The 11990-nt window shown below is 38.8% G+C and overlaps 1 protein-coding gene across 4 annotated transcripts in view; it reads left to right on the forward strand.

Moving 5' to 3' along the window:
* The window catches only part of DOCK8 (dedicator of cytokinesis 8), a 144824-nt gene extending 133817 nt beyond the window's left edge, over positions 1-11007 (forward strand). For 3 of the 4 annotated variants that reach the window (XM_053408024.1, XM_053408026.1, XM_053408028.1), the window contains 5 exons: positions 8627-8863; positions 9215-9358; positions 9837-9943; positions 10264-10434; positions 10806-11007. In XM_053408024.1, the coding sequence (XP_053263999.1) occupies positions 8627-8863; positions 9215-9358; positions 9837-9943; positions 10264-10434; positions 10806-10866 (720 nt within the window). In that variant the 3' untranslated portion in view covers positions 10867-11007. The remainder of the gene's footprint in view (positions 1-8626; positions 8864-9214; positions 9359-9836; positions 9944-10263; positions 10435-10805) is intronic. The other variant, XM_053408025.1, reaches the window with a different exon arrangement.
* Positions 11008-11990: the final 983 nt, after the last annotated feature.

The raw sequence follows: 11990 nt of genomic DNA on the forward strand, positions 1-11990 counted from the left end.
CTCCGATAAAGAAAACAATGCCCGACCTGAAGAATTTGGAGCAAATGATTCAGCAGAGGAAACACAGCCCAGAATAACTAAGGAGATAGTACAAGAATACTTGGCTAGTCTAGATGTATTCAAGTCTCCAGGGCCAGATGAACTGCATCCAAGAGTATTAAAAGAACTGGCAGATGTGATCTCAGAACCACTGGCAGTCATCTTTGAGAATTCCTGGAGAACAGGCGAAGTCCCGGCAGACTGGAGGAGGGCAAATGTTGTCCCTATTTTCAAAAAGGGGAAAAGAGAGGACCCAAATAATTACCACCCAGTCAGTCTGACATCAATACCAGGGAAGATTCTGGAGCAGATCATTAAGCAAACAGTCTGTGAGCACCTAGAAAGGAATGCTGTGATCACCAATAGTCAGCATGGATTTCTGAAAAATAAGTCATGTCAGACTAACCTGATCTCGTTTTTTGACAGAATTACAAGCCTGGTAGATGAAGGGAACGCAGTGGATGTAGCCTACTTTGATTTCAGCAAGGCATTTGACAAGGTGCCCCATGATATTCTTGTAAAGAAGCTGGTAAAATGCGATCTTGACTATGCTACCACTCAGTGGATTTGTAACTGGCTGACTGACCGAACCCAAAGGGTGCTCATCAATGGTTCCTCTTCATCCTGGAGAATGCCACTCCTCCTCCTTTCTTGTCTGGTCTGTTTCTCTGAAATAGATTGTATCCCTCCATTATTACATTCCAATCGTGGGACTTATCCCACCAGGTTTCAGTGATGCCTATTATGTCATATTTAGTTTGCTGTACCAAGAGCTCAAGCTCATCTTGTTTATTTCCCATGCTTTGCGCATTAGTGTACAGACATTGAACTCCATTAATCATTCCCCCGTGTCTCTTATTTAAGGATTTTTTCCTCCCACCACTAGGTCTGCGTGCTGTTTGCTCCATTTGGTCTATGACATTTGGATGATCATCTTCATCAATTGATAGACTCCTGCCTTCAGGAGCACTGTCTCCCTCCCCCACATTAGTCAGTTTAAAGCCCTCCTGATGAGGTTTCTGAGATTTTTGGCAAAAACATTCCTCCCAACCGTTGTGAGGTGCAGCCCATCGCTTGCCAGAAGTCCATCTTCAAGAAACTGCAGTCCGTGATCTAAGAATCCAAACCATTCCTGTTTACACCATTTGCGAAGCCAGCTGTTCACTTCCACTATTTTTCCCTCTCTCCCTGGGCCACGTCATTCAACTGGGAGGACAGATGAGATGACAATTTGTGCATTTAATTGCTTCAATTTCCTGACCAGAGCCTCGTAGTCTCTTTTGATCTTCTGGAGGCTATTGCTTGCAGTGTCATTGGTTCCCACATGAACCAAGAGGAAGGGGTATTTGTCAGTGGGTTTTATGATTCCTTGCAGTCGTTCCGTTACATCTTGGATCTTATCCCCAGGGAGACTGCACACTTCCCGATACATCTTATCAGGCCCACAGATCACTGCTTCTGTTCCCCTCAGTAAGGAATCCCCTATCACCACTACACGCCTCCTCTTAGGTCTGGTCAGGGTTCTTCCGTGAGCTGTCCATTCCAAGGTCGCCTGCACATTCCCTGAGGACTGACTTTGCTGCTCGTCTTCATATACCTGATCGACTGTAATGAGGGAGAGATCCTCAAATGGAGTCTGCTCTTCGTCTTCCATGCTAGGGGAGAGGACCTCAAAGCGATTGTGTATTTCTAAACAATCAGAGCGAACCCTGGGCCTCCTACTTTGAGTCACGTTTCTCCATATATCTGGCTCCTGTGTTGGTGAACTAGCCTCCTTCTCAGGGGAGTCCCCTGTCACCTCCTTGGTGGAGACAGTGTGCTCTGTTGCTTCCAAGAAGAGCTCCAGCTCTCTAATTCTTTGAAGTGTAGCTACACATTCCTCCAGTTGCTGGACTTTGTCTTCTAAGAGGGCAATCAACATGCAATTGCTGCAGGTAAAGCTGCCTGCAACCTTTGGCAAGATGGCTGGTTGAAGAAATTTTACAAAAGCATCTCCCTTGTCTTGATTAATCTCTGATATCATTCCAAAGTATCACAAATGATCATACTTGCAAGCGACAAAACATCCAGGATACAGATCATCAGCATTCACAGAAAGTTTGGGGAGGCTCCTCAGGTTGAAAGTGAGGGAGGGCTCTTTATCAATGATCATTCTTGCTTCAATTTTGCCTGTAGAATTGAGTGGTTTAAAGTTGTGGAGATTGCGAGTTCCAGGGAGTGTGTGCACATCTCTGAAATGGATTTTGAAGGAAGAGTGGATTATGTCCATGTCTTCCCTTGCAATATAATGGAATTTGACCTTTTCATATATATTTTTCACAGAAATAAAAAAATGTTTTTGGAGTAGTAATCTGCTTGTCAAGACTCTCTTTTCTAGCAGTTCCACCAATACCGTTGCATTCTGACTTGCCATGACTAGCAAAGAAAGACTACTGTGCGTTTATTTGGAAATCTTCCTGATGATGACAGAGATTTAGGAAGTTGAACTTATTTTTGTAGTGTGCTGCACAGCCGTCACTAAAGTAATGTATCTGTTTGATGTGAGGAAAATTATATTCTTGAGTTTTGTATACTGTATTCACATCATGCTTTAAATCATCAGAAACAATGCAGTGGGATGAGATCAACTTCTCTCTGTCTGGGCTTTTAAAATGCACCTCCACAGGATGCAAAGTACAAGAATCAGAAGTCCTTGTACCTCATATTGGATGATGAATGAACAGTTTTCACTGAAATCTAGTAGAATAACAGCAGTGTGTGATGGAAGGTTTTCCTTTAAATTTTTAAGGAAGGAAGACTGTGACTTTGCTATGAAAGGAATCAAACGTTCTATTTTGTCTGTTAGATCATCAATGAACTCATCTAATGCTGAAGTGGTTTTGATCAAGTGTATTCGATCTGTGGAAATCCATTGAGAAAATTCAATGGGGTCACTTCCATCAAAATCTTATCAAGATTATTCTTTGCAGGACATTTATTACATGCATTCCCTCTTTGGATCCTCACAGACTAGAAGCTTCATTATGTCCTTGTATTTGTGACACATGCAGATGTAAAATGGGATTCTGGTGAATGGTACACACACATATATTGTGGGCTCCACTAGAACCAGCGAAAACACACCACTCAAAGCACAAAACTTTGAGAAACCTACTTTAACACTGGGATATTCCTTCTTGAAGCCTGCATACAGTTCTCAGAGGTTGCCCAGTATTAGCCACTTCCTATGATACTCCTATCTTTCATTCCTGGCATTATTCTGGACTGCTCGTCACTGTGATAAAAGTTTAGAACCTTGCTTACAGTTTCAGATGGAAGCTTTTTTCCACCTCTGGGATCTGGTTCAGCTAAAATTCCTCTTTAAAATGTTTCTGTGCCTGGCGAACTGAATAATCAGATACACTAAATGTTTATTGAATTTTTCTTCATGGCCATGAAAGAGAAGCAGGAATGGTCAGCATCTGGATTTGCTTCTTCTGCATTTTATGGAATATTTCATCACCTCTACAAGTTTGTCCATGTCACTCACTTTATCTGTAATCACCATCTGTGCTTCGGTCTCTTTAGTTGGGATTTCAACCTGTAGCACTTTTTTCATTTTATCATGAATATTTTCCTCAAACTTTTCTATCTTCCTCTTTGTCTTGCAGTGTTCAGATAAACCATGTAATTTTAAAGGGATGTGTTCAGCTTTTCTATGGCTTCTCTTCTCTCCAAACAGGTCTTTTCTTCTAAACTTATATCTTCAGGTTGAACGCAACTATCTTCAACATCACTTTGATTTACATCGCTGCTATAAATAATTTGTCTACATCTTCTGCACAATTTATGGCCTGGCTTTACTTTAATTCCTGTCTCTAGCAAATCTTTAGACTTCTGTAACGTTACAGAGCGTTACAGAGCGTAGATATTTTTTGACTGGTCCTTTGTGCTTTTTAAAAGGATCCCTGTAGGGTTTTTTTTGGCGAGATTCAAATTTCTTCAAATATACACTTTGGTAATGTAAGCAAATGGTTTCTAAGTCTTCAGCTTTAGCTTCAGTTTTAAATGTAACAGCTCTCTGTCCTCTTCGCTTAAACAATTAACATTCTCTCTTTTTTTTAATAATATTTATTGATTTTCAACAATACAAAAAAAGAGAAAAAGACAAAAAAGGACATACAACAAAAAGAAAAAACAAAAAACAAAATAATACATTTAAACCCATCTTTCATTTGCTTGTTTCTATGACTTCCTCACACCTCCCACTTTTGTATTCCGCTTCAAATATTGTTTCAGCAAATCCCTCCCATATATTTAATTGATATATTTAAACTTTTTCTTAATCTTCAATAGCATCATAGTTATCCAAAAGTAATTGTATAAAGTCTCACCCAATTTATACAAAGTCCAATAAACCTATATCCACCGTTATATAGTTTCACCAACACTTTGGCAATTTACTATAACTTTTAAACTTAAAATGAAATTTACACACTTTGCTTTCCCCAAATTTTCCCCCCCATCACCCCCCTGGTCCCAATGGCTGCCTGGCCTTCCCGTCGAATTCCATATTGTTGCTTAATCTGGAAATCTAATAACAGAGGCTCTTAGATTTCCTCCCAGTCCCTTCTGCATATTTCGTTTATACCCTTTCATTTCTCTTTTATACTCTCTCATTTCGTCTGACTCATCTCTAAAGAATTTCATCCTAGCATTAAAATTGCAATCTTTCTGTAGGTCAACCAAAATTCCACAAGTGGGGTTATAATTGATGTTACTCTTCAAGAGATATATCCAAATACCTCTAGTCCCACAGACCCAAAGTCCATCCATCTCTTTTAAACTCAAGTCCATGTCCATATCTCCACAGTCCCAAAATCCATATAAGACAGAGTCCTTCCACTTGATCAGACCGGATTGGCATCCTGTAGTCTCCGCCTGTCCATCTGCCATATCTTTACCATCTGTCCTTAATTTATAATCCACAGTTTGCAGTTGTGCATTCCTAGATGGCTCAAATATAGCTTCACTCTCTCCTCCATCCTTTCCTTCCAATAAGTCAGCCTGATCAAGAGAGTTCTTTTCCTGTTGTCCACTGTCCCGTCCATTTATAAAATCAAGTTTCTTTTGAAGGCCTTCCAGCTGGCAATTTATCTTGTACAGTAGGTTTATTATTGCTTCCGAGGTCTGCATTTTATTGTTCAAGGTTAATTCTCACGCTTCCATTTGCCACTTTCATCTGAAAGTTATTTGTAACAGTTTCAAAATTTTCCAAGTTTCCCCACTAGAGGGATACAAGTTATATTCCAAATGCCATGTCAGATCCGTGAAGAAGTAAACAAGGAGAAGAGAATGTATCAAGACTCCATTTTAAATGCAGAAAGGGAAAGATGAAACTGTAACTTTTAAACTTCTAACGCTTCCAATTGTCCAAATGGTAATAATTTTACTAGTCTTTTTTCTTTTTTAAAAATAATACTTCAGACAGCCTGTTCCCAGGTCAGTGATGAAAAGGTTTTAGGTCCAATATTGTTGAAAACAAAGACTCTCCCAAAAAAAAGAAAAAACTTTAAAACTGCGAATATTTAAACTTGCAAATAAAATTGCAGGATCTTTGCTTATGGTGCCTTTGCTTCAGATGATATACAAGAGCGGAAAGTGGACTTCCTGTTTACACTTTCCCGCTATTAACGCCAGATTAATTTTTCTTTTTAAAAGACTCCAATCAATATTTAAGTCCTTGCACCTTTAATCTTATCTTAGCTCTTTTAATTGGTTCTACTCACGGGTAGTTGTTTCTTCAAACCAAATTGTCCAGAAAGAAATCAGCACTCTCCGACAACGGCTGTGCGGCTTCACTCCGGGAACGTAGCGGTTGATCCAAAACACCGCGCACTCACCCAGCCTCACGACGGAGCCTCGGAAAGAGGTCTCCTCACGAGCCAGAGAGGCGCTCAAGGTGTCAGCCGGATCCCAGGTCCACAGGCTCTTACTGCCTGTGGTTTCTATCGGGTCGCTGCTTTCACCGCAGCAGCAGACCCTCAATTCCCGGAGCTGCTCCCCTGGAAGATCAGAAGAGTGCCGCCATTGTCGCTGGCGCTGACCGGAAGTCTCTAACATTCTCAATCCCCTTTCTGTGACTGAAAGTTAACTTACAGCATTCACTAGCAGTTAACTCTCCCACACTACATATTGAATTTTCCATCTTATTCCAGCAAGAACTAGCACCCAAAAAATCAAAGATTGGATAAATTATAAGAGTACACCACACTGATTGACTGCAAGGTGGAAGAAGGCCTTGCCCCCCACAGTTCTTCCTTATAAGCGCTCCCTGTGGGGGGGCAAGGCAGGGGGAAGTCTCTCCCCTCACCTCATATAGCATATACAAAAGACTTCTCTGAACTGCAATCTGAGAAAACATTTTAAAATGTCTCATATTTTTAATATTTCTGAAATGAATATTTTTTAAAAACATAATTTAAGCCTAATTTGATGTACTCAAATTACAATGCATAATTTTACATTCTTTTAATCATTTTCTTGCTAGGTCTTATTTCCTTACATGTCAACATTTAAAGTTTCTGACTGATTTTTTTTTTTAGATTGATTTCAAGATATAGCCAATTTTCATAGTTTTAAATACCCCCAAACTGAAAAACAAGTCTGCACTTTTGAACTCCCCCCCCCCCCCGGTAATAACTAATATTTTAACTAATATTTTAAATTTTAAGATGAACAAGTTTGTTTCATTATTTTTTTCTATTACAGCTATGGATTGTAGGAAAGTTGTACCCAGTAGCCATTTCCCCCCCACGATGTCCAAAAAATGTAAAATTTTGTTACAAGGCATAAGAGACCCATAAATTTTATTCTTTGTGGAGAAAGAGCAAGATGATTTTCACCATCAAAAACATCGTGCACTAACACTGAAAATTTATGTTTTCTAAACCTAGTTTTTCCACCAAAAAAATTCTACATTTATACATTTTAAAGGCATTTATAAAACCTTTTGAGTGCTGGTGTATTTTTTTTCCTGAAATCCTCATCATGTTATTGAGCTCTGTGTAAAATTTCAAAGAGATCTGATCATTGGTTATGGAGAAAAAGGAAAAAAAATGCACACAAGGCCGAGGATCTCAAGAGGGACAGAAACACAGATTTCATGAAATTTGCTATAAAATTAAAACCGTTTGCGATAGAGGTAAGAAAAATCAAGGGGCTTTCTTTCAACCATAAGGGAAGGGTGTACACCTAGTTTCATCAAAATCTGAGACGGTGGGTGGCGAAACCCTTGTTTTTTGGGTTGATTTGATGTGAGGGTTTGCCGAATGTGCTTTAGCACGTTTCTCCCTTTCGTCCTGAGTTCAATCATTTTCAAAGCCCAAAGGTGTTTGGTAAAGGCTGCTCTCCAGTTGAAGCACTCACAGGACAGTGTTTCCCAGTTTTTGGTGTTTATACTACATTTTTTTAGATTTGCCTTGAGACCTTTAAACTTCTTTTGTTGACTACCAGCATTACGCTTTCCATTTTTAAGTTTGGAATAGGGTAGTTGCTTTGGAAGACGATCATCATGACCAGTCCAACCAAGTTTGCCCAGGCTTTTGTGGAGGGATGAAATGCATGGTGCTATTTCCCACCACCACTACCTCTGCAGCCTGTTAATTAATAACAATTTGCAATTGTTATTAATGTTATGGTGTTGATTTGTTTTGTTTTAAATATTTATTGCTAATTGTGGTTTTAATGTTGTTTGCTCCCTTGGGACTCTTGAGTGACGGATGAACCAAAAATACCTACAGTCCGTCAATATATATGTCCAGTTCTTTAGAACCTAGATGCACATTACACACAGTTCATATGGCAAACTTCTCTGCATAGGTGTAGCCAGAGGGTGCAGCTCCCTCCCCGATTAAGTAAATAAATAAAAACACTTAATTAAATGACCAGATAGCTAGGTTCTGCCCCCTGCTAACAAAAGTAATACCCTGAAAATAAATAAATAAATAAATAAATCCTGGCTACACCCGTTCTTCTCTGGTTTTATATAATAAAAAAGACCTGGCTCCTTCTATACACTGTCCCAGCTGACAGAGGCTATTGTCTGTCAGCTTCCTGGGAAAACCTTTTATCTTCTGTTGTTTGCCTCAAACTCTTTATCTTCCCTTAACCCCACAATATTTTTATAATGAGGGGGAGAAGAAACCAGGTTGCAATATAGGGTGCTGTCCTCCCACCTCCTCCAATAAGCAGAGCTTGTGCAAATCAGCTTTAGAGCATTTAGCCCCGGCAGTTGGAGAAGCTGTCTGGTTTGGCTTTGGAAAGAAAAGCTCCCGCTGGAAACAAGTTGCCTTGCTTGCTCTCAGTTTGGTGCACAAGTGATTATGATGCCATAGGGAAAATCAAGGGGCAAGCCAGCACTTCAAGCTTCTTTGCTTATAGGGACTGTTTGTAGAAGGATACCTTCATTCTTCCATCTAAACATCTTATGTTAGTTGTGTGAGTAGCATAATATGTCTCTCAGTTGCAGGTTCAGCTTCATGCTTAAATAATTTTTATTGACATAAGCTTACATGTAAAACATTTTTCCATTTCCCTGTCTTTCCAGGCCTACATACAAATTACCTTTGTGGAACCCTATTTTGATGACTATGAGATGAAAGACAGAGTGACCCATTTTGAGAAAAACTTCAACCTCCGACGATTTATGTATACCACCCCTTTCACTCGGGATGGACGGCCACGAGGAGAACTGAGTGAGCAGTATAAGAGGAAGACCATTTTGACCACAATGCATGCTTTCCCCTACATCAAAACTAGAATCAATGTCATTCAAAAGGAGGAGGTAATGTCTGCTTCCAAAGCAATAGAACTAAAATAAAATGTGCAGTAGTACTAAGACAAAATATTAAATCACAAAAAACTGAGCTACAGCATGCGGGACTGGACACTCTTAAAATTGTCATTTCTGCTTTCCCTACTCTTCTTTCATTTAAGCTGTCTGATGGAAGTGGTTCACTTAACTTCCTCCCATTTAACTCTTTTGCCAGTCTTTTACCAAGTGGCAGAGAGTGGAAAGACCATGCTATCTACTTTTGGCTTAAAAAACAACGACATAAAAACAGCTTGTCATCCTTGTGGCAACTGTTATTTGCAGTTTCTTTGTTGCAACATACCTGTCCCTCTGTAATTTCAGTTTGTTTTGATGCCAATTGAAGTAGCTATTGAAGACATGCAAAAGAAAACGCTTGAACTGGCTGTTGCCACCAGACAGGTGCCACCAGATCCCAAAATGCTGCAGATGGTGCTTCAAGGTTCTGTGGGGGCCACAGTAAATCAGGTATATTGTCAGAATATTGTTGATTCTTCTTCTTTTCTTCTCTCTGCTTAGCCATGTTAGTGGCATAAACAAAACATTAAAATGGCACACACCTACACCTATTAATGGTGTAGATTAATCCTCCTATTAAAGGAGTCTGACATCTCCTTGTCACTAATCCCAGTGACTTCTTAGGCCCAAACATGAAAACTGCAGCCCAATCATCCTATAATACCTAGATTCTCAAGGGTTAGAGAAAGCTGGGTGTCCAAAGGCATTTTCTTACCAATTCCTCTTTTTGAGTACTGTCCCACTGAAATCCTCTCCTACTCCCTCCTGTTGCAACTGAGTTGCCCTGAAAGTTGTGCCTTCCTGAAATCTGACTAGATTTTTTTGCCATTTAATGGGTTTTACATGATAGTAATTCTGGTTGATACCTGATCATCCGTTTCCTCATGAAATATGCTTTATGTAATACAATTTTATGTTCTTCCATAAGGGACCACTAGAAGTAGCTCAAGTGTTCCTGGCTGAAATTCCAGAGGATCCAAAACTTTATCGACATCACAACAAGCTGAGGTTATGCTTCAAAGAATTCATAATGAGGTGAGTAACGTGGCAAAGTAAAATCTGTTAAAATTGCAATTATACTAAATCTGTGTCGGCACATTCTTGTGCGTTAGGTGGCTTCACAGCAAAGATATAAACAAATTGCACAATCCCCACTGTAGCATGGAATGCAGCCTCTGATGAAATTATTGTCCCATTGGACACTAAATTGATCCTGGTAACAAGACTAAAAAGTAACTCCAAATCTTCATGTTCAGTCCCAGCCAATAATGAAACTTTATTACAAGATGCACATGGTCCAATACTGTGCGGTTATATTAATCAGCAAAATTGTTTTCTTCATTTTTTGGGAACAGATGTGGTGAAGCAGTGGAGAAAAATAAATGTCTAATTACTGCTGACCAAAGGGAATATCAACAAGAACTGAAAAAGAACTACAACAAGTTGAAAGAGAACCTCAGACCAATGATTGAGAGGAAGATCCCAGAGCTGTATAAACCTATTGTGAAAGTTAACAGTATTTCAAGGTATAAGAAACTCCCTTTCCCCCACACCATAGCAAAATACAGCATAGGACGGGGGTAGCCAGTGTGGTTCACTCCAGATGATGAGTGAACCAGTTATCATGAGTCCAACAACATTTTGGCTAACCAAAATCTGAAGGCAACTCTGTAGCAAAAAAAATTTAGTGTCTAATGTTTTACGATTTTTTATGTGCTGTAAGGAAACCCAGCCAGATGGGTGGGGTATATTATTATTATTATTATTATTATTATTATTATTATTATTATTATTATTATTATTATTACTACTACTACTACTACTACTACTTACTTACTTACTTACTTACTTACTTGTCCAGTCACTTCTATTCTCATTTTCTTCTTATTTATTTTAGGGGCTCTTTCCTTAATTCTAGTTTTAGGAAATATGAAAATCTGCCTCCACAGAACAGTTAAAAGCAGCTTCATGAAAAGGAGCTATCTACTTGCAGTGGATCAAATACAAGAGGATATGCAAATACTGTTCCAAATTGTAAAATTTCCCCACAATTTCTCATGAACACATTTTGGAAAGATTGCTTTCTGTACAAGACTCAACAAGGAGCTGAGTCACATCTTATAAGGGAGTGGGTATTGAAACTAGTTGCAGAAAAACAGATATTTTATTATAAATTGACATGGATATTTGCACGCACAGAGAAAAGAGTTTTGTGTTTTCTCCAATATTCTAAAGGCCAGTTCACAATATTGCATTGTCACCAGATGTTCCCTATTTGTATGTATGTATGTATGGGTATCTATGAAACTTCATCTGTGGATGTTTTATCATACCAAGCTCATGGAAATGTTCCTGAATGTAACCCAAAACCCCTTCTGACCAATCATGGATTTGCATCAATGTTACATAAGCACATTCACCAAGCAGCAGATACGAACAGTTAATCAAAACAAGTCAACCCAAGTTTTAAGCACATTTCAATCACATTTATTGTAATAAGAAACTTACAGACATTTGTAAGTAGATTCCAACTTGCATAAAATTATTGTTGTTTGAATCGGAATAATCTTACTGCTTGATGTAATGTATCTGGTAAAAACTTTTCTCGTGGAAGTGGATGTTGTTATGCTTTTAACAAGTAGGATCACATATTACTCTGCAATATTTAAATCTCATTGGATGGAGGACACACAAATGCAAAATGGAGACCACTCAGGTGTGACCAATATTCAAATGCTACTATCCTTTTACTGTGGAAGTTATATTTCTTCCTATGGGCTCCAGAGATGCATTCTAGTTAGAATGTTTTATTATTGTAATTATAACTATAATTGTTATTTAAAAGTAGCACTATATTTCTTCTAATACTTGAAATACAGTGTTTGTTCCTGATGACCTGACTTGTATTTTTGCTTCATGTTGGGTGGGACTCATTTCCTTCACGAGAGGCAAGGTAAAATGTTCACGTGAAATGTTCACGCTTTGGAGAGTATTGTGGGAACTTTTAGCACTTAGCAGTTCTTTTGTTCTTAAAGGCCTAAAATTAATCTATGAAATAAAAAAATATATAAAAATACCGTAT

The sequence above is a fragment of the Podarcis raffonei genome, chromosome 11 (assembly GCF_027172205.1).
Source record: "Podarcis raffonei isolate rPodRaf1 chromosome 11, rPodRaf1.pri, whole genome shotgun sequence".
Classification (NCBI taxonomy): Eukaryota; Metazoa; Chordata; class Lepidosauria; order Squamata; family Lacertidae; genus Podarcis; species Podarcis raffonei.